The sequence below is a fragment of the Lepidothrix coronata genome, unplaced genomic scaffold, assembly GCF_001604755.1.
Source record: "Lepidothrix coronata isolate B3197 unplaced genomic scaffold, Lepidothrix_coronata-1.0 Scaffold29, whole genome shotgun sequence".
NCBI classification, from domain to species: Eukaryota; Metazoa; Chordata; class Aves; order Passeriformes; family Pipridae; genus Lepidothrix; species Lepidothrix coronata.
The window spans coordinates 6,738,564-6,761,378 of NW_016690209.1; the positions used below are offsets into that span (position 1 = coordinate 6,738,564).

The 22,815-nt window shown below is 37.7% G+C and overlaps 1 protein-coding gene across 2 annotated transcripts; it reads right to left on the reverse strand.

Annotated features, from left to right (window-relative positions):
- Positions 1-1,334: 1,334 nt before the first annotated feature.
- AGTR1 (angiotensin II receptor type 1) lies at positions 1,335-22,565 on the reverse strand. Of its 2 annotated transcripts, XM_017810720.1 has the most exons (4): positions 22,525-22,555; positions 19,846-19,998; positions 17,716-17,833; positions 1,335-3,085 (listed from the first exon to the last, which is right to left on the reverse strand). In XM_017810720.1, the coding sequence occupies exon 4, from the start codon at positions 3,030-3,032 to the stop codon at positions 1,953-1,955; it is 1,080 nt and encodes a 359-aa protein (XP_017666209.1). In that variant the 5' UTR covers positions 3,033-3,085; positions 17,716-17,833; positions 19,846-19,998; positions 22,525-22,555; the 3' UTR covers positions 1,335-1,952. The 2 variants fall into 2 exon arrangements, with proteins under 2 accessions (XP_017666209.1, XP_017666208.1); XM_017810719.1 differs by lacking the exon at positions 19,846-19,998 and having other exon boundaries at positions 22,525-22,565.
- Positions 22,566-22,815: the final 250 nt, after the last annotated feature.

The window sequence follows — 22,815 nt, forward strand, 5'->3', positions numbered from 1 at the left end:
CAGACGTAAGCTAACTATGAAGTATTCTGTATAATAATTTAACTATGTCTTTAAATGACACGTTCAGGCTTCAAATTTTGAGATACTAGCTTGCAATTAACTTAACTTAAACCTTTAATGAAAGAGCATTTTTTTAACATACAGCTTTAGAAGTTTCAGTGACTCCTCACCATGTCTTGTGGCATATATCAGTAGACACATACATTATTCCCATTTTGCAGCTAGAAGAAAAAAGGCAAAACTGAAAAAAATTTTCTTTAAAGTAAGTGAATGAAAGAGTACTAAGATTCCTAGACCTGGTTGTAGTCCCATTTTTCCGTGAAAAGTTTTAAACTACAGAAATAACTTTTTTTTTTTTTTGCTGTGTTTTGATTTTGCTCATCAGAAAACATTGATTCTCAAAGCACTTGCTACTTGAGACAGAGCCACATTAGATGTAAATTTCTGAAGATTATAAATACTGCAAATTCTCAAGGGTCATGTAATTGTCTACATGATATATGGAAAGTTTTGGAATTTTTCTAAAGTTTTGTAATGCCAAAAAGTTTTTATGAACTTTATCTCTGAAGACAGTAAATGGGTGTCAGTCAAGAATAAATATTATCTGGAGCTCATTATTTGAGGTAAAAAGGACAAATGACGATATCATTAGTTGAAACTTCCTACAGTGATTATCACCTTCCCCCTTATTTGTATTGAGAGCTTGAGCCAGACTTTAGTTCTGATTTATGCTAGTATAAATTTGAATTTGTTCCATACACATAAAAAAGTTTCTACAGGGAGCAAATACTCTAGGCATAGTTTTGTATAAATGGAGAGAAACTCCATAAAAGCCAAGAGTAAAGTCTGATCTTGGGTGTTTTGTGATGGGACTAAAAGTGTTATTAGTTAAACTGATATATGAACACTGTCATGTTTTTGCTTATCAGAATGTGAGTTACTAAATGTGCAGGAATTTTAAAAACTAAGTGGATTTGATTAGTTGGGCGTTTCTCTCACTGAATGCTCTGGTTCTTATACAAAAATAGTTTGAAATTTTCTGATCAGCTCTTTCCCAGAACTCATGTTTTCAAATAGAGAATTTTACTTTTGGTCATACAGACTATGGAGTCAGCTCCCTCTGTATGTAAAGTTCTTCAAAGACAGTGTGGCTTATCAGAAGGGAAGGTTGAGTGAACCCCATTTTTGTGCGCACACACATATAGTTATTTTTTAAACTACTATAAAAATACACACTGGGATATAAGTGTACATTTCTGAAGCAATGTTTGAAATGTATGAGTAGGAATATAAATCTAAAAATATATTTCCTCTATATTTAATAAATAAATCTGCATTTTATTGCATATATTATTATGAAAAAATTACCATTAAAAAAAAAGAAAAACAGTAGCGTAAATCAGAATGAGACCAATTTCAAAGACCTTCAATTTCCATTTGAGTTTAAAATTGGGCCTCTCTATATATAATATATTTGAAAATATATTATAAATATGATGAATAGGACATTTATGTCATTAAAAAAACACCAAGAAGCAACATAGCTCCACTAACTCCTTGAACAAAATTGCTCACATATATGCAAAACAGCTTCTTTGTATTTCATATAATTTATACAAGCTTTTCCTTTTAAAACTGAACTTAGGATAGGAGTTTTCTGTACCCTTCTTTTGTAGTTCTGAGTAAACAGCGGGATGCTGGCAGGAGCTCTGACATGCCTGTCCACCATTTATGTTGCTTTCAGTAAAGAAAAACAAAATGAAAACCAAGCAGTCCTCTTCACGGTGTAAGATGGAAGGCCACTGCTAAATCTTTACAGTATGATTTCTCTGAGATGATCTAATGTCTCTGTAATGAGCAGTAAGCTGTGATGTTCAGGACCGCAGACGAGTCTTGTCATTCTTGCTGCTTCGTACTCAAGGTTGTTCAAAATGAGTGTATTGCAAAACACATCAATCGGTGTCGAAAGGCCCAGCAGTTTTTTTAGTGTGCAAACGTATATTCTCTGGTGGCCGATATGAGAGGGAGCTCATTTTTGTTGTTAGGCTTGGATGTGCGCTGACATTCGGTGGAATGTATTTAATTAGCTGAAGGAAGTATTTTTTAAAGTTTTTTCCAAAAAAAACATAAAAAAAGGGATTCAGGCAGTTGTTAAAGTAGGCAATACAAATGGTGAAGGGCATAGCTGTGTCCACAATATCGGTGATTTTGCAGTCTGTTATTACATGTAACTGAATTAACACATCCAGAAAAGTGAACACTTGATGAGGAACCCAGGAAAAGAAGAAGAAAAACACTATTGCCACAATCATCTTAAAAATATCATCATTTCTAGTCTTATTTTTTTGAATTTGATACGCCTTCTTCAAGGTCTTCCAAATTAAGGTGTAGCTCGTTAATATGATCAGAAAAGGAATTAAAAAGCCCAGCAAATTTTTGGACAAACCTAATCCGACCCGGAGCGTTGTGTTATTGTTGTCATACCGAAAACCACAGACCGTCATGTTCAAGTTCTCGGCAAAGAAGATGTTGCGGTGGATGATGACGGGCAGGCTGGCCACGCCGGCGAGGAGCCAGATGGCAATGCAGGTTATCCTGGCGACAAACATGGTACGGCGGATTCGGGACTTCACCGGGTGCACGATGGCCAGGTAGCGGTCGATGCTGAGGCAGGTGAGCAGGAACACGCTGGCATAGAGGTTGAAACTTATCCCGGCTGAGGCCAACTTACACAAACAGTTGCCGAAAGGCCACTGGTACTCCATGGCCGTGTAGGCTGCCCAGAGGGGCAGAGTTATCAAAAAGCACAAGTCAGCCAGTGCCAGGTTTAGGAGAAAGATGCTGGCCACTGTTTTTAATTTCATGTAGCAGTAGATGACAATAACGACCAGGCTGTTCCCAAATATGCCTATGATGAAGATGATGCTGTAAACGGTCGGAACCATAATGTAGATGTAACTGTGCCTCCCTGAAACGGGACAGTCGACGTGGATTCTTTTAACATTTTCTTCAGCGGGGTAATTTGGAATCATCTTGATCTCTTCAGCTGTAACCTAGTTTCAGGGATAAAGTAGGAAGCTCACACCTAGGAGGGGAAAAGAAGAAGTAGTATTCACAATAGGGATTAAATTTTTAAAAAGTTTCAATTAAATATCAAGTTTTTGTGTCTAACACAATGTATCAGTGTCTTGGAATTGAAAAATAAGCCATCTTCAAGTGTTTTCTCAACCAATTCCTAATTTAATACAGACTTTGCATAATAAAACAGAGGTAAGAATGTTGGGAGTTAGATGAAAAATGTTAGATTCTTTTTAATATAAAAGAAATCTAACACACTTCTTTCAATTAACAAAGTTCCAATTTAAAATAATACTGGTTAGTGAACATATATCAAAAATAATGAGAGACTGAAAATAGCAGATACCTATAAATTCAGGAGTCTTTAGGTTATTTTCTTTCCATAAATAGGTGACATATCTAATGAGCAAAGTTATTTAGATATCTCAGAAACTAAACTTAAGCACTCTGAATACTAATTAATTATGTAAATAGAAAGTGTAATGCATTAAGAAAATAAGTGAATTTAGATTACTCATTTGTATCTCTGAGATTAATAATTAGAATTTTTTTCTATACATTAAGCTTAATTCTTTGAGACAATTTTTACATCACAGAGAAATATGAAAACACACACATAGCCTAGTACTCTGTTGTACCATAGAAACCTTAAATATTCAGAGGTTACCTAGCTCCCCATCTGGCTTGGAACTATGGTATTTAACTACTAGTGAGGGGAAAAAAAAAAAAATCTGCAAAAATTCAGACATGTTGATCCATTGCACATTAATAACTCTACAAAGAGTTTAAGAAGGGTGCAAGAGGGAACAAGAATTCATATCACTTCTTCAGTTACTGGCATATTTATGTATCCAAGAATTGAAGCTGTATTTCTGGACCATATTAAGGGTACAGCAATGGTATGAAATCTCCTTTACAAGGCACCTTTTGGGTTTGCCAGGACTTGTGTGTTCTGCAAGAACAATTTCCTTGTTAATGACTTATGGCTTTAGAGAGCAGGTCATGCAGATTAACTGACTCTGATACTAAATATTTTCCAGAGTCTACAGATAGTCTTCCCTCAAAAATAGTGGATATTTAAAAAAAATTTAAAAATGATAGTTATTATCACAGAGTTTATTGCTGTTTGCTAGTTTCTGACAGCTGTCAGCCAAACCCAACTTGTGCTGCTTCAAGCAAAGATCAACTGAAATACTTTGGCTTTAAAAACAAAACAAAACAAATCAAATCCCAAACAGCAAACAAAACCCTTATGAGTGTAAGTTACTTTTATGTAACTAAATAGACACACCCTAAGACCCCTGGCAGTACAGATGCTTTCAGAAAGAAGAGATGCCCATCGTTACATATACACCAGCTATGTTGTTACAGGGGCTGCTCATCATTTGAGTGGTTCAGCACTGACATTGCTGTTAAGTCCAGAATGCTACTGTGTTTAGTGTTTGACTTGCTCTTGTTGGAAGACAAACCTTACTCCAAATCGACTGTGGTTTTAATAGAGAAGTGAGGCATAGATACGTTTCAGCAAAGCCCACAGAGGAAGTCTAAGGTGGAGCCAGGAATTGAACCCAGAATACAGGTTGCAGGCAGCATCTTGTGAGTGAGGTCACCCTTTGGCTCTGTTAGCTTTTAAAAGACTTGTTATTTCTTTGTCTTAGCTCATGTTCTATTATATGTTTGCATTAATAAGCTAGCAGGATAATTTCAATATTTAGGTTGTTGATTAATTCTGTCAGGTTTGGAATATCTAGTAAAACGCAGCTAATAAAGCCTTTGTCAGGATGTGCCATGCAACACTTTCCAGTCTCTCCAGTCCATTCTGTGAGTCTGTGAGTCTTGTTTCCTCAGTTGGTGTAAGTGCCTCAAAATTACGTCAAGTATTTTTGCACTGTTTAAGAAATTAAAAAGTCAAGCAAATAGAGAAAAGACATAAAAGGGGGATCATTCTCATCACATGTGGCACTGTAGTACAGCCCGAGCAAAACTTGGCTTTCAAACTGTGCCAAATCTCAAATACATTGTGTTTGGCTCTGTGGAAGGTCAGGCTACCCTAGGACAGGGAAACCACAATAAAAAGATTTCAAGATAAATCCTCTTATCTCATCCCTTGGTTGTGAAAGAGTCCAAGAAGAAAAAAACTATTTGACAATAACTGATATGTTATGCAACATCAAGGTCTGGCAATATTTGACCTGCCCCAGCTACATGCTGGTGCTCTGTGGTCACTCACAGTCTTTGCTCACTTATATACCCACTAAAACTGCAGCCCAGAACTTAGCACTATGAAACTGTAGTGCAGAAATCACCACTGCAAGTTCAACTTGCAAGATCAGGGCCTAATTAAGGCTGAGCAAGACCTTTGTCTGTGACTGGATTAACAAGTCACTGATACTATTTGGCAAGAATATCCTGCTCTGTGTGTGCTAAGTGACAGATTCAGTGTCTAAGACAAAAGTAGCTGATTGTGAATATTCCCTGTTTGATGGGGTTGGTTCTGTGCAATGGCAGATGCCAAGGCAATTTTCTCATGGTTGCTTCAGACACCCCTTTAGTGTTGTATTGTTTTGCTTCCAAATTCCCTTTTCTACTGACATGGTGACCTGTACTGTTCCACGTCAGTAGTAGCTTTAGTTGATGCTAATTAATAGCATATGTTCTTTCAGGAAAGTGGAACAGTGATTATATTACATTTTCAGAAATGTGTTAAAATAAACAAAAAAATGTCTGAGTTGGGAAACTTGTGTCTGGCACTTTGAGGTACTGAATTCCCTGAGCTTATTCTGTAATTCTTGGAAAGTAAAAAAGGCAGAAAAATCCCTATGAAGAATCAGGAATTTGTCAAGAAATAGTATGATACCTCAATCTACCTGTATAAGGCTGTGTAACCCTTCTGGAATTAAAGGTATAACACTGAAGTTAGTGAATTGTGCAAATGATGTGTTTGGTATGTTATCAGTTTTAAATTATACTAAGGAATAACAGTCAATAAATGAAATAAATCCATCACTATTTTCAGAGAAGGAAAGGAAAGCAGAAAGGCATAATGTGGTTGGTTTTGGGTAAACACATATGGATAGCCATATGTACATCTGAAAACAGTTTGAATGTTGCTGTGAGAATGAACCTCATAGGAGCCTTATATCTGATGCACAGTAAGGAAGGCACTGCTAATCCCAAGCTGAATTTTAAATTTTTTGGAAATTCTAAAGTTTCAGAGCTATCCTCAAGTAGATCTGAGTCCTTGAGCACAACTTTAAGTTCAGAGCATTAGGAAAAGCTTCAATACAGGAGAAGGCAGTTTGTTTTGGAAGCAGTATCCCCATGGCAGTGCTGAGTGGTGAGAGAGGACTGCAGTGGTGATGGGAATTCCTTATAGACAATGGTTTCTTTTCCATACCACCATCAGTTTTGCTGTGTTTCTCACTTGCCACAGTTCACCTCCTTGTCCCAGGATTACAGTTGTATATATTTTATGCAAAGCAGATACTTCTACATGGAAGGAACTGCAGATTCTTTAAAATCATTACCTAAATAGATGGCTGGCACAGCTTTATGCTGCCAAATTCACCAGAGCAGGTTAACCCACTGGCCAGTTAAATGCAAGTATTGAAATTGTGCACATTGATAAATCCACGTAAAGCATCTCAAATGACCTGTGTTAACATGATGATAATTGGATCATTTTAAGGCTGATACACAAGGAGCTTTTTCTAAGAGGATTGAATTGATGCAACTGTGAGTGGTGTGGTGACATCAATCTCAAACAAATTATCTGGTGAGCAGCAAACCCCTGTTGTATGTTACTGTCCTGTTTGACCTTTTATCTTTTCTAATTACAATGATTATAATAAGTCACTGATAATGAAATGCTTCAGACTGCTCTACCAACTATTATTTACCACTCCATTCATTGCTTCTGTTCTGAACATGTATCCTAATTAAACTGCCTGTGGAAGCAAGGAATGCTGGGTTTATGCAAGGTAAACAGCTCTTTGCCCACTGAAAGATAAGACAGTACTGACGGTGGCTTTCTATGAGAACTTCATTAGCTATAAATAGGTAAGCAGGTGCCCCAAGTCAGATTTTAAACAAAAATGTGTTATTGATATTTGCTTTGACAAAGACTAAATAAACTCAGGCTGACCAACCCTGCCACAGTTTAGCCACATTATCATTAGGTAATGTAAGCTTTTTTATTTCTGAAGGTAGGTGGGTTATTTGCTTTTCTTACAAACAAGAAGATATTTCCATGTTTAATAGGATGCTGTATTTTATTTTTATATAAAATTATTGCACAGGGAAAAGAGAGAATGAAAAATGTTTGGAATAATATGTTCACTATATTAGCTATGTTTATTTCTTTCTGGTGGCATAAACTTTTTTCCTTTATCTTGAGTGTTTAGTCCCCCCCTTTTCTAATTTATTCTTTCTCATTTTTCTAATTGCTGAGAAAGTAATGACACTTACACATCCTTTATTGCACAGTCTTTCTGAGTTTTTTCCCTATCCAGCAGAAAAAAAACCTTTATGCTCACGGCCTTGGTGAATATAGCTATTTCTAATTCACACACATATTCAGCATCTTCTCTGCTTTCCTGGAGTTCCTGAGCACTACCATTGCAAAGTCATGCATTTACCTTTCTCCTAGCTCTTATTTCTTTTGCTAGTACTAACAGTCTGCATTCCCCACTCATGGCTTTCCTAAATATTTTTAATCCAGAGTTGACAGGTGAACTGTGAATGGAAAGAGAAATGCAAACAAAGGTATGTAATTCAAACCATGGTGGCATTACAGTGTGCTCGTCATCACTGCCACCATCTTCCACAGGGGTCAGCATCTGACTTCATGGTAAATGACAATAAATCAAAAGATTACTGAAAAGGAACTGCAACGGGTAGTACAGCACCAGACACTGTACATCAGTTCATCAGCACCAAGAACAGAAAGCAAACCTCAGAAGACCTGTGTTAGTTAGACATTAGTGGCTGTCAAGCTGGCTGTTGCTTTTGCAATTTTGGATCAGGAGGTGTTCTGACATGAGAACAAACAGAACTTGCAGGACCTTGTACTGGCCTATGCATTTCCATTTAACAGCTGTTCTCCTGGTCAGTTCCCCACAAGGCAGCTGCCAGTCTGTTGAAATTGCTGTTAATTTTGTGGTGTTTGCTTTTAAAATTTATTTAGAAGTATTTATCTTTTTAATTCTCTAACCTATATGTGGATTCTTTGTGTCTTCCCCTTGCAAGAGCTGAAGCTGGCCTGCTTCATTTGTGCTAGCTCTATAGGGCTGGAAAATAAACTCCCTGTGATCCTTCTAGGATCTGGTTCTTCTGTAACATCAAAACCTAAATTGCTTATTACTTATTCTTATTACTTATTCTGTGCTAGCAGAGGACCAGTTACTGTTACCTTGTAAATGTGAATTGTTTATGTACTCTGACCTTCTCTGTAAGAACCTCTCTGTATTTATTTATTTATTTCCTCCAGCACACTTCAAAGGAGTCTGTCCTTCTGCATGATGGCTTCAGAGTTTATTCTGAAAAGAATCAACATCTCTCTTCTGTTTGTTCTCATAGACTACTGTCATAAATTTTCCCTTGACTTCCCAAGTATCTTTCAACTACTCAATTTCAGTCATAAAATTTATGTGAAAAAAAGGACAGATGAAGGGGCTTTTTTCTCTGGGAAAAATCAGTCCTTGTGGAATGTCTGAACAGTGGAATTGGGTGTAAGAGTGATTTTGAATGATTGTGGGGGAGGAAAACGCAAAGGAAAGTAATAGAGTGAAGCACAGTGGCATTTAAATTGCTTTGAAGTTTAATTCATATCATACAGGTTTCGACCACTAGAGGTCTGTATTTCCTATCTTAAAATAAGAGAATTGCTATATTTTATACTCGAGTGCCATCACTTTTCAAAATATCCCCTTCTTTCAAGACTATTTAAGATGCAAACACAATGAAAAATACCTATAACTGAACTACTGCATTTATGTAAATATAATGTACCAGGGTGATCTATCAGTTCATTTTACTATCTACTAGCTTATATCTAATTTTGTCTATTCTAGCACATTCCTGCTTTTGCTAACCTTCAGTCCAATTCTTGCACTGGTAAGTCACAGAATAAGATCCTGGTATCTTATTTTGTCAAAGACATATGCATCTTAAATTACCTAAAGTTTTTGAGACAAATTAAGAAGAATATTTTCAGAGAGACTAAAAGTATAGTTTACTTTAACAATGCACCTACTTATTCAACTAAACGATTATTTTAAAACTAACTAGGCATGTTGTTAATCATACAACTGTTTTTCCAAATATCAGCCAGTTTTGAAGGAAGGTATTTTATTGTTGAAATTGACACTTCAGAACTACTTTTTTTTTTAAAGCAATTTAAGGGATTTTTGGAAATTGAGAGGTAATGTGAGCATACACATTTTGTTATCCAAATGGTGTGTATATTTCACAAATTGCAAATAATTGAATAATTTGAAAATGAAAGCATATTTAACACTTCTTACACCACCCCTCACCCACACTTTCACTATTACACTTGGGTTTGCCATTACCCCTTTGGACAGAGTCAGTGCATGATGGTGCTATTCTGTTTCAAACTATTTATTTATGTAAATATTTCCCTAATGCTAGTAAGGGCAAAAAGCTTTTAATTCAGATAGAGAAGAAAGTTTGTCATTGTTATGATGACATTTATTTTATTGAAAATAGTAGATAAGCAAATTAAAACTAAAAAATGTGCTATATTGTTCTGTGCCAGATAAGTAAGACTGATATTTATGTTCAAGGGGTTATGCAGTGTCAGTGTATCTCTACGCACTTAAGAGATGTTTGGGTACAAGTATACAGTTTATATCTTGAAGCTGCTAAAAATAGGAGCACTTAGAAAGAATAGAAGGGGTATATAGAGGTAGAAAACCAGCAAGCAGTTGGTTAGATTTAAAACAAAGAATAAAGAAAACTAAGCTTGCACACTTATGCACTTTGCGTTACAAATTGATGAGGCAAAAATTGGCGTAAGTGAAAGGCCACTTCTAAATCGCTAATTTATGGGGCTATGGAGTATTGAATAAAATCTTCCAAGTACATTTTTGTGACATTAAATCCTAATATACTACAGTGTAATATGTGACAATTTTTCTTTTTTTTTTTTAACGGCCTGCAGTGTGATAACACACTGTTATAATGTCAGCAGTTGTAGCAGCAGGGAAACTTTGGATTATTGTTTGCATATACTCTCATAGTACTTAGAGAGTCCAAAAACATTGGAAATATTTCTTCCTACTACTTAGCTCTTTGAACAAAACTAACTATACAATTCCCTCCTCGTGTATGGGATTTTTTTTCAAGAAGTTGGGAAATTCTGATCTACATATTTCTATAAAATTTTACTCGCAGATATTAATGCCAAGAAAGGATTGCTCAACTTCCCTAGTGTTTCTCAATCTCACTAGAACTTAGTGGGTTAGCAAATGCTAGTATAGCAATGATTAAGGGGTTCTTTTGTACAAAATTCATTGACTGGCAGATCCACAGGGCACTCACTATAGTTAGCCAAAAGTCTTTCGGTTTAGAGTAAGTCTAATTCTTTTAGTTTATACATTTCATTTTTAGAATTCTCTAGCTTTAGGTTTCAAAGTAAACATTGATCTCCTCTGTGCACACATAATTTTGTTTTCTCTGCCGTTAAGGGCAGGGAAAACATTTCTGGGTTCAGTACATGTAGAACTGTACTCTAGAACACTGTCAACATGTTTAATCTCTTAAGGAAGATCAGTGATGTGGTGGTTTTAGGCATTGCTGGCTCTGATCTGTTAGACTTTTCTACCTAATTTTCTGGTCTCTTTCTTTCACTTTTATCCATCAGAGCAATCTCTGTTTTCTTTCTTTGACCAAGGCTGAATGAATGTGTTGCAAACTCTCTGGTGTTTAATATATCTTAGGTATTATATAACTTTAAGACATGTGAATATGGAATTATCCAGAGAGCAGTAACTTAAAACTGAAAAAATACTCAAATAAAGTAAAATATATTTCTAGATTAATACTTCTGTTTCAGTACTAAATTGAAATTAACCATCAAAATGCAAAGCTTCAGAAAAGATGTCTGAAAGATGAATCTCAATGTGTCCTGTCACCTCGGTCACTCTGTCTTGACAGGAATGAAGATCACTTTTCCTTATCTAGGTTACTAAACCTATAGCTGAACTACTTTTTAAATATGAAAATTAGTTGTTATAGCAGGAAGCAGTCCCTGCTCTTGTTTATACCACAGGGTAAAGCACTGCCCTTTTTTCTACAAGAGCCCTGAAGCCACTTAGACATATTAAGACTTTGAAACAAGAGCATTAACTACCATCTTCAATCCAGCATGGATCTTTGCATCTCTGTTCTAGCCATTAACTTTACCAAAAAGGAAGATTGACACCATTCTGGAAGACAAAAATGATCAATAATCAGGAGGCTAACCTAATGTCTGCTTCTCAAGGACGTGTCATCTCCTCATATTGCTAACAATATCATTTACTGCACATCAGATGCTGGGAAAGAAAGAATAAACCTATTTCAGATCAAGGTAGGACTAGAACTTCTAGGGTTTTCAGCATTAACATGAAAAGATTTTTGAATGACAGCATAATGTAAGCTACTATTTTAGTATGAATATACATCTTACTGCACGTTCATAACTTCAGATTTGATGCCTGGTTATGAAGTACCGTTAGGGTATTTGAAAGTACCTGAAAGAGTCAGTAGTTAACAAGAATTAAGCCATCAAGTCCCAGAACGAATAAAAATGAGATTAGTTTGAGCTGTGAAAGGTTATGTGCTGCACGGTTACTTCTCTGAGTGATAGTAAACAAATGGATTAACACATTTCCTTTATTGCAGTTGGAATTGCCTATATAAAATATAGTGTGCCCCATGTGATCATTTTTAATAAAAGAAAGAAATCAAATTCAGATTGGTTAAGTGCGAGTGAAATAATTCGATGAATTTTTAAGTTTCTATTCTAATAGCTTAATTCCATTGAATAAGAAGTTTTAAAGTTGGGGGGGGTTGTTTGGTTGATTTGTTTGGTTTTTTGTTTGTTTGGTTGTTTTTTTTTAATTACACAGCATTGCACATCCTACACAAATGTAGTTTCTGGACACCTAACCACGCACCTAAAATTTCCATTGGCACCATTGTTTCCATATGGAATGAACCATAAGCTTCTACTTTGAAATCCTCAAATGTGAGAAGTAAGGGAATGTACGTTAATTCTGGGTGTGATCCAGATCTATATTTCAGCCTTATATTAAAAACATTGTGGAGAGGCAAGGGAGAAAAAACCCCTTACTGCAATAAAAAGCACTGCTGAAAGCAAACCTTGTCATGCCTGCTTCTAACAACAGAGATCAGATGCAATGAGTGAAGTATCTCACTTCCTTTCAGATCATATATAAAATCACAATTTGACTTCCTGGACATTTCATGTATCTGTTAATCTGTCCTCTTCACTGAAGGTTGTGGGTGCTTCCTTCAGCATGCGAAAAACACCAGTAACAGCAACTGCTCTTCCTTCCCAACTTGCAGGAGAACTACTATTATATTACTGTGATTTCAAGCGTGCAAAGCTTAATAAGGGGTTCTAAGACATTATCTCTGCTGTTTGATTATCACTGGACTCTGGTCATTCTTATTTCTTGCTGAAATGAATGTTTGTGCATCCAACACTGAAAGAATTTTTAAGTTTCACTGTCCAGATCTTCTTAGCCAATGGTTGCCCTGATCCAGTGGAAGGCAGTTATCACCTAGAGAGTGGACTTCTGGGAGGAATAAAGGCTACTTCCATAAATTGCTACGAATGCAAGACAAAGCATTCGTAGCAATTCTGCTATTGCTGTTTAAGGAAAAGATGATGTTCTGAGCAGCACAGAGAGACGTCTAGGCAATTAGCTTGATGTTTTGCTGGTTTTTAACAGTATCTGAATTTATAAAGACAATAGCTGCAGCTCTAGATGTAACCTGGAGGTCCCAATGTGTCTCATGGGGATTCCTTGCTTGCAAACTGTTATCCTGTTACTGACTCCAGGACATGTCAGAATATGTGTATGTATGAGCTCCTTCTCACAGTTTTGGCAGCATATAAAATTCTAATATGTTGTTGTATTTTAATTTCAAAACTAATATATTAGAAATGTGGATCACAACATGGCTTTTGGCCAGAGCAATTTCTGCAACACAGATTCTTCTTCTACAGGGATGTGGTGCTACTCTCACAAGAGCCTGTGAGAAGCAATGGGTAGACTGTTCACTTCTTTACACTTCCCTGACTCCCACCAGGAAGACTCTCCACACTCTCAGCTTTTATTAACTGACTAGTCCATGACAAGGGTAAATGGTTATATCCTTTGGTTTATAATGGATAGCTGTACTGCCATGTAATGTGTGTGAAATGAAACATATTGGTCTTGAAACCTGGGCTGCTTCTGCTTTTTGGTCCAGGAAGAAAAAAAATGTGGTTAAGGATAAAACATCTCCTAAATTCTGCTAAGAATGTAAAAATAATAAAATGGTCATATATCATTAATGGATGGAAAATAAGTATAATAATAGGGAGGTAGAAAAAAGAATTCAAATCAGTATAGCCAGATAAGGACTGGCTGTAAGAAGGGTGTTACAATCCAGGCTGAGAAAAGATACCAGGTGAGGTCAGTAAATATATGCTTACCAGCCTCTGGGCAAAAACAGGTAAAATTTATACAAGTTTAAACTCTTGGTTATAACAGTGGTTGTTAATAATTTAGCAGAAAAAGGGATTTCATGCATCTAAATTAGAAATGATAATGTTCTAAAATGGTTAATGCATGAGTGACATGCCCACAGCAATATGCAGTCACTGTCGGCACCTTCTCTGTTGCTGGCGGAGATCACAACAGAAAATGGAATGGAAAGGCCAAAGCTGCAATTGTTTCCTCATGAACCAAATCACCTACTTCTGGGAGAACTTTTCTGCATCTTTGGCCTTTTTCTGTTTTACAGCTTTACTGTGAAAGACTCAATCACTGGTGTTACTAGTATAAATCTACCAAAAGTGATGTTTTAATTAGGTTTCTGTTGCTTCCTCTAGGCAAAGATGTTTCTAGGAAGAAGGGTAGAGGACACAGCTAATAACATCATAGACAAAGCTGGGAGGTGATAGGACCTCTTTGTGGAACTTCCAGTTAGTCCAAATAGAGGCTTCCTTGCTTTGTCCTGGTAGTTTACTTTATTTAGAGACCACAGTGTCATTTGCCACTCTCCTAGAGTCATGTAACTCTTCTGGTAAGCCAGAAGATGCAGAGGCAAAAGTTAACGTTATGCATTCAGTTTACACTCCTCAACAACTTTCCTTAGTTAAAGGTGAGATAATAACTGGATAAGCAACAAACTCAACAAAATAACATTACTCCTACTTTTCTGGTACAAGGTACTGCCTTTCTGTACTTTCTTGTAAAACAGTGAGAAAGCTGCCACATGAGAGCTTACATACATAGATTTGCTCAAAGTTGTAAAGCAAATCAGTAACATTTTGACATACATGGCAACATTGTGATGTGTGTGAAGCCTTACCTGTATGCTAATCATCAAAATAACATTTTCCTGCCATTAAGCTAAATCACCATGGCTGGGGCCATGATGCACCCAAGAGCTTTACAGGCTTAATGTGCAGTCCCTGCTACAGGATGTACTTTTTATTTTTACATAGTATTCTCCACCTTAACCACCCCCCCAAATAGAGAAGGCACATGTAAATTCATAACAAGCTCTAGAAATGCATTGTGCAGGGCAATATAGTTATCTTCATCTGCAATAATGGCTAATCTGTGAGAAAGTGGGAGAGAAACACTTAAAATTCTCCTCTTCTACTCCAGAAATGGAGAGACCTCTGTCAAACAGTAGTGTTTCACTTCCTAATCTAATGGAAGTTAGATAAGTTGGCTGAGAGTAGCTCATGTTGCATATTGTTACTTCTCCTCTCTAAAACTCTCTAATGATTCCATTCCTGTTACTTTTCACCAATACGGTTAAAGTGAGTAACAGAATCTTTTGCTTTGAGTAACGAAAACATAAATTGAAGTATAAGCACATGAGCAGATGCACCTCTGTGTGGACACAGACACACCAGTATCACTAAAGAGTCTGTCACATTAACTGAATCAACTAATATGGAATATTTATCACTACACTTCCAATACCAGGGCTCTTGATTTCCATATAATTTGTCACTAGTCAGTGTTATGGCTCTGAGGAAAGCAAACCTTGCATTGAACATCTTTTTTCTTTTGACTTAATGCTGAAAAACAGTGTTTGTCTTACTGAAGAAGCAAAGGCAAATGTATTGTGGATTTCTGCGCAAGGAAATGGATGTTAGATTTCGACACCTTAGTTCAGAGGAAGCTTTGTCCTCCACTTGTCAAAATTCACCAGTCTGTAATAGGATTTGGTTCACTGTGTCTGACTGAGACACTTGATTACTTTTCTTATTATATAATTAATTTAGACATCCTTACAGTGGGAAAATATCACACAACAGCAGTACCTCTCAGAAAAGACTTTTCTTCCTTAAATGAGAATGTTAGGAACAGCCTGGAGGGAAAAGTTAAAAGATTAAAAGCAAAGGATCAGCATGGAGGCTTCTTAATGAATCGCTCATTAGGGTCAGAAAAAGGGAACCAAAGGCAGAAAGGAAAAAAACCCAGTCTGAGTAACCGGCAAAGTACAAGAGTTTATTCAGACCAAAAAAATCTTTTAAAATGTTAATGCAGCTAAGCCCAAGATAAGTTAGTATCATTGTAACTGTTAGTAAGTATAACACAGAAAACATAGAGGCCCAATTGTGCTTTCACTTGCACAAAACTCCTGTTAAGGGCAGATCATTATGAGAACTAGAAGAAAATTTGAGAAAACAGATATAAAGACAAGCAAAGTATCTGTGACTTTTGTATAAGTCAACTGGATTAGTGAGTTGCTAAGGGGTTAATCAAAGAGAAGGAAAGGTCAAACACACACCTTAATCCATGTCAGTGTGAAAGTATTATCACCCATGGAAAAGCAGGTTACTATGGTCCTTAGTGCTTTGTCTGGAAGGTGGAATACTTGATAGAATGATACCAAAATAGATATTCTGCCAAATTTGTACAGCTTGTTTCCTGTTTTCTTCCAAAGTAAAATTTATTGCTCTATTTTGGAAGTAAAATTAATTGGTGAACTCTCTTTGCTGTCCTGAGATGTTCCCTGTGGGTAGTGAGGACCAGCTACAGAGGCAGCAAAACAAAGGTAGCTGCTACAGCTGGAGTGAGCTAAGCTGTGATACTGTGAATTAGTATATCACACATATCACAGCCTCAAGGAAGTGCAGTCTTGGTTCTCAAGCAAAAGTAACTGCACAGAAGCCCAGAAAGGGTAGTAGTGTGCTCTCCCAAAGGTGCTACATGAGCTTTACTTTAGTGCTAGAAAAATTCCTGTGCAAGTCCTTGGATGTGTGGCTGTCCTGTACTGACATGACTTTTTTTGATGGTACGTTTAAGAACATGGAGCAGCATCATAAAACGGTTTTGAAGGCTATATTTTTTTAAACTCTTTTTCTTTGAAGTACTTTTTAGGAAGCCCATAGGTGAGGAAATATTTTTTACCTGATTTGAGAAAAACTATATTGTCTAGTCATGGCAAGCTGCTAATAACAAAACCAGGAGGAAAACAATTAAGACAGAAATCTAACAGCAGAGCTTGAGTCCCACTTTGAAAACACATATTGATTCTTGCCCCATGCTTTCGATTTCTGACTGTTGTACATCAAGTAAAGAGCCTGAGGAGAGAGAAAACCCTGAGCAACTCCAGTGGTAGCAGACTAACTCCCCTCTGCAGGGGGAGAAAGTAAAATTGTATGAACTTTTAGGCTTGGGCAACAAGAATGAGAGAAGAAAGGAGAAAATAGGAAAACTAATAGGAGTTTATAAAGAAAAAGATGAAAAGACAACATACATCCTATACATTTAGATTGGGAGGGGCATGCATGATTTCTCAATAAACAAGCTCAGGCTACATCTTTGTACATCATGTGCTGCCTGCCTCTAGTGAAGGCTCTGGCCAGGCTGTACTGATGCTAAAGGAGGGTTAAATGGAGGATAACTGCCAACAGAACATTTTTTAGAGAAGTTAACTAGTACATTTTTCTCCCTGCGTAAGCCCCCTAAACACGAAAGTACAGCTGTTCAGTGGTTTTCTGGAATGTTTTACTATTTGCATGGGTTCTTCTGGGCTAAAAAAGCTGAGGTACTCTTGTTCAGCGTATCCTCTGTTTTCAGAAAACAGAGTGGAGTCAGGAATACTGTTTTATTTTCTATTTCTGTTGCTGTAATTCATCTACTGATTATTAGTTTCCACTAGCCAAGGATCTATCAGTAGCTGACAAACCTGAATGACCTAGAAGTAAAGAAAGGAATAGGTGAATTAGCTGAAATTAGGAGTTTTGTTAATTCATTCTTTGTTCTGGCCGTAGCTCCAATTATAGCTTTCACCTCAAGCAGTGAAATATTGTCTAAATATTGACCTTGCCCAAATTCAGTACTAGTTTCCTTAGATATTGCCAGTTACCTTTTGCTGCAGCCTGCTTTTTGTCTTGTCTTCAATCATGCCACTCACGGATGCACTGCCAATCTGATTTCACTTTCCTGCTGTGAGGTCGTCTTCAGTTATTACCCGTTTTCTGTGCCTATAAGAGAAATGCTACTCAACTACAATAAAAAGTGATAAACACCACAAATAGTAACCAAGCATTCTAGCTAGTGTTGTTATATAGTAAATATCTGGACAGTTTGCTATCAAACAAAACCCAAATGGAACAAAAATTGCGAAAGACACCTGACAGGCCAAAATCTGTAGTTCTTTCACATAATGGTGCAACAGAGAATACTAACAGCATGTCATTTGGAGCATGATATTTTTCCATCCTTAGTTGCAATTCACTTGAAAGATGAGAGTAATTTTAGTATAATCCATCATTTATCTGAAGATAAGACCATAAATGATTAGATCAGCAATTCTATTTCATTTGTGCTTTGTCTCAAACAATCACAGCTGCTAGGACTTACAGTCAAGATAACCTTTTTTCATTTGTTTGTTACAGCTGAGGTAAAAAAAAATAAGTACAAGTATAATAACTCCCCTTGTTTGCCAAATTTGCTAAATTCCCCAAAATGTTCAAAACTGGCAAAGATTCTTCTATGGTACATTGGGCAATTTTTTTTTTTTTGGTTTGCAAAGGATAAGTTTTAGGAGATGGTACAGAACATGGTACGACTGTTATGAGTAGAAGTACACTGTCTTATTGGTGAAAGTGGTCTTAAAAGAAAAAATTATTGATAGAAATGGAACTAAAAGAAATACTGTCATTAGCAAAAGCTAACTGGCTTGGTTTTCACTGCAGGGTGTTTAGGATCAGAAGAAGGAGACAGAAAATGATACTGTGATTAGTAACTTTCTTATATACAGCTGCAACTGCACTGAAAAGTTTCGCTGGAGGCTTTCTGTTTTTCAGGCTGCAGTTACTTGGTCTCATGAGGTCTGTACATCTCTGAACTCTAAGCATACATGAGGTTGCCACCTACTCAAACTCTCCAACATATTTGAACTCACCTTGTGTTTACATGTAAGAATTTCAACTATGCATAAAAGCTAATTCCAGGTAAGTAGCTGAGGTTCAGTTCTCAGCAACAGCAACCTCTTTATGCCTGTTGGTGTTGTGGAAACTAATCCGACAATAGCGAAAAGAACAATGTAAGTCATCCCTCCACTTCTCCCTCTCTTCATAAGTGATCCACATTTTTCATTTTGTTTTCAGAATTCCATGAGATTTCTACAAATTTTTCTTTGTGATGTTCTGCCATTTTACCTTACCTAGGTTCTCAGATCTGATCCTATCAATGCAGAGGCTGACTTCTTAAGAACACCATAGTCATCCTTAGGACCAACTGTCCAAAAATCTGAACTGCTATCCAAGAATACATCAAAATTCTTAATATTTGAGAGAAACACATGGTAAAACACATATCTGTGTCACTGCATTTCTGATGGAATTGTTGCACAACTGAGAGCATGAGGCACAAACATTGGCAATAAGCTAGAGAAGGCTTAAAACTGAACCAGGATTAACCAAGGGCTAGAGATTTAGCTAAACATGCAATAGAGCCCACAATACAAGCAGACTGTTGTGGGCCTGTAGTGGCCAGGCTATACCCTGACCCAGTCCTTCCAGCTGTAAGCTCTCAACCTTACTGTGCTCGCAATTCTGAAAAGATTCTGAGCTTACGCTTCTCTTTCTGGAGAGAGATGATGGTTGCTGTGTTGCCAGCATTACTATCAGAAACAGAGGATGGGTATATTTTGCTTTGCTGTCCATCACCCTTGCTCTGACTTGGCCATTTGGCTGCTTTTCTTTGTGTATCTAATATAGAGCCCAAGCAAATCTACTTGTAGGGCGATTAATCTTGATAACCCATTTCCCCAACTCAGCATTAGATTTAACATATACAAATTAAATTTTAGTTGATTTCTCCTCTTATTGAGGTGGTCTCCTGGAAGATAACGATTAAATTCAGCTAAAAAAAACCAAAAAGCAGATTAACCCTGTAATGCAACTCGGACATAGTATTGGATTAAAGTAACGCGTAAAAATCCATGTTCTCTATCCATGTCAACACCAAACACGACCTTTTACGAACTCACCAGGTAGAAGAGGAGACTTGACGTGCAGGGGACAGATATGTGCCAACCACTCAAACAGTTAGATGCCTCTCATAGTGTGATTAGGAGCTCTAAAATTTGGGCAGTAATAGCCACAGGAGAGATTATGAATACTACTGGTGAGGCCAGTAGCTTCTGGAACACAAGAAGGTCCAGAGGAAAAGGAGAGGTAGTGTGAAACTAAGAGTAATTTATGACTGCTTAAAATATTTTCAACTAATATTATACCTTTGCATATGTAGGATTTTAACTAGGATAGTGTAATGAGAGTTTGTAATTTATGCAACTTTAAGTTACCATATTAGTTACTGTGACTGTGGTAAGGAACAATAGGCAGTGCCAGAGAAAAGGACTATTTAAATATACTCCTTTAACAAACACGGAGGATAAAATTACCACAGTGCAGAAAACTTAGAAGTAGAAAAATGCAGTCAGTGCCCATTATCTGAAGTAATATTTTTAATGGGCATTAGCTCTGACATTTATTTCCATGTCAGTCCATACATTTCTAGAAAGTGTAAATAAATCACAACGTTTACATTCTGCATCTGCCTCTGTTTTTATAGTACAAAAATTACAAACAGAAATGAGATATATTTTCCAATGTTTAATACAATTAAAGATAATATTACTCCTTCAGCAGGTAACACAAATACAATCATTCATCTTCTTGTTCTAAGACTGTAAAAAACAGGTTGTTGAGTTGTGATGTTTGAAACTAAAAGGCAGCACTCTCCTCACTTCTGCAGTGCTGTTACTGGCATTCCAGGCTGGTATTTGCTGCCTTTTAAACCAGTAACTTCTAGCTGTAGTTTGCACATGCTGTCCAGCCCAAGCAAGGTACTGTGTCGAAGCAGGAAGGCAGGAACACCTTACACCATCGGAAATGGGTGGACTTCTGCTCTCCTCCAGTGTGAAAATTAACTCTGTTTCCATCTATTACTATGACAAAAGGGGAAAATGAATCCAGCTATATTCAACTTCAGTGATAGACGTGACTTCTCATAGCTGTACAGGACCACTCTTTCTCAGTTTAGCAACATAAACTAGGAAGCACTCAATAATCATAACTAATTTTTCTCTGCTACTTAGTTCAAGTTGTAGAGAAGAAAAGTATACAGAAATACATAGTGGAAATACAGAAATACACATGGAAAGGCATATATTTGAACTTCTTAATACATGAGCAAAAGCTTAATTTGTAGGCACTTCATATTTTTGAAAGATGCTGTAATTTAAAAGATTATGGTGGCAACAAGCAAAATGGACTGCCATAGTCAGGAGTATGAAACATTTGTCTGACACTAAAACAGACCTAAAAGAGCGTTTCTACATCATCATGGTAATTACCTGCTTCAGGCCATACTTAATCCTCCTATTCAGACAAAAATCTAATCATGTTAGCACTCTGTGTTCACACAAGTGAAAAGAGAAGATGCCTCCCCTAAACAAAAAATCTCTCTTGACCCTCACCTTGTGATTTTACTGAGCCCATTTATTACCTTGTCCCATGCTATGCAACACAACACAATCCAAACAAGTACTGCTACTTTTGGAAGTCATGGAAATTTACTGTTAACTGTAGCATGCTCTGGGCAGAATCCTGCTGTCGCTTATTGCCATACATCTCATTAATTCTAGGGTGTTTGCAGAAATATAGAAAGAGGTGTAACTGAATGCTGCAATTTTACTGCTTGTACACATTGTGATCTGATTGACTGACTTAGTTACTGATACACTACTTGACTTGGAAGAATACAGGGTTTGTGCCTATAAATAACTGGTAACGTGTTTTAAAGCATGGAGAGTGGAAGGACAGTAAATATGTTACAGGCTCTCATCTGAACTTGCTGAAGAACTCTATTCCAGTGTGAATCCAAGAAGTTTAGAAACTGACTAATGCCAGGAAGAAAATAAAAGGGGGAAAAAAAAGAGAAAAAAAAGTGAGGGGGAGCAATTTAACTTTTACTAACTAAAATTTGATCTCTGGTTGTAGATTGCTCAATTTTTTTTTTTTTTTTTCTGTAGAAAAAGGATAAATCTGGTTATGGAAGGTGTATGCTACACACTTTTGATGAAACCAATACTTTCTGCTAACTGGTGGAAGTTGCATTGCCTGTTAGACTGAGAAAATGAACTGCCTGCACAAGTCTCAAAAATCGTATCACTTTTGGCGACTTTTGATTAATTTCCATCATAAGCTTAGCACAGTGATAAAAATTTAATTGCTCATCTGAATCTGATCTTGACCAGAGATCAGAGGGCTGGTTTTTGTAGGCTGATGGGATGACTTGTGATGGTGAGGTGCTGTTACTGCACTGTGCCTTCTGCCAAAGGGTGCCTCTGCTTTCTCCTCAAAGTGTTGACAGGACACGAGCGCTCACACACGGCATGGCTGTGAGTCTGTGGGACGCTCAGTCATCTCCAAAACTATGCTGTGCGCTTTTAGCAAGCGGGCCTCGAAGGGCAAACCGGGGCACGGGGCTTAAGTTACCTGCGTCTTGTCTGGGGCTGAGCCTTTCTCTGTCAACGCCATGTAAGCCAAGTATAAATTCAGCAGGAGGCTGTGCCACAATCTCCCTCCCCCGGGGCGAAGGTGCGGGGCACAGCCCGCGGGGGCGCGCAGGGGCCGCTCCGCGCCCGCAGGAGGTTCGCGCTTACCTGGCTCCGCGCAGCGCCCGCAGAGGGGCGGCTCAGCCCCGGCAGCGCTCGCACCGCGCCGGGCTCGGCTCGGCTCGGCTGGGCTGGGCTGGGCTGGGCTCTACTGGGCTGGGCTCTGCTGGGCCGGGCTCAGCGGGGCTGGACTCAGCGGGGCTGGACTCCGGCCGCTCTCCCTCCCGGCCGCACCGCTCCTCCCGCTCCGAGCGCGGCCCCTCCGTTTTATAGCGAGGGGCGTTGCGGCACAGCCCAGCTCGCCCGCTGCCTCTCCCCACCCATCTCCCGGGACGGACC

Excerpts from the sequence above, each read along its gene's own strand:
- AGTR1 (XM_017810719.1), bottom strand. The coding sequence starts at position 3,032 with ATGATTCCAAATTACCCCGCTGAAGAAAATGTTAAAAGAATCCACGTC.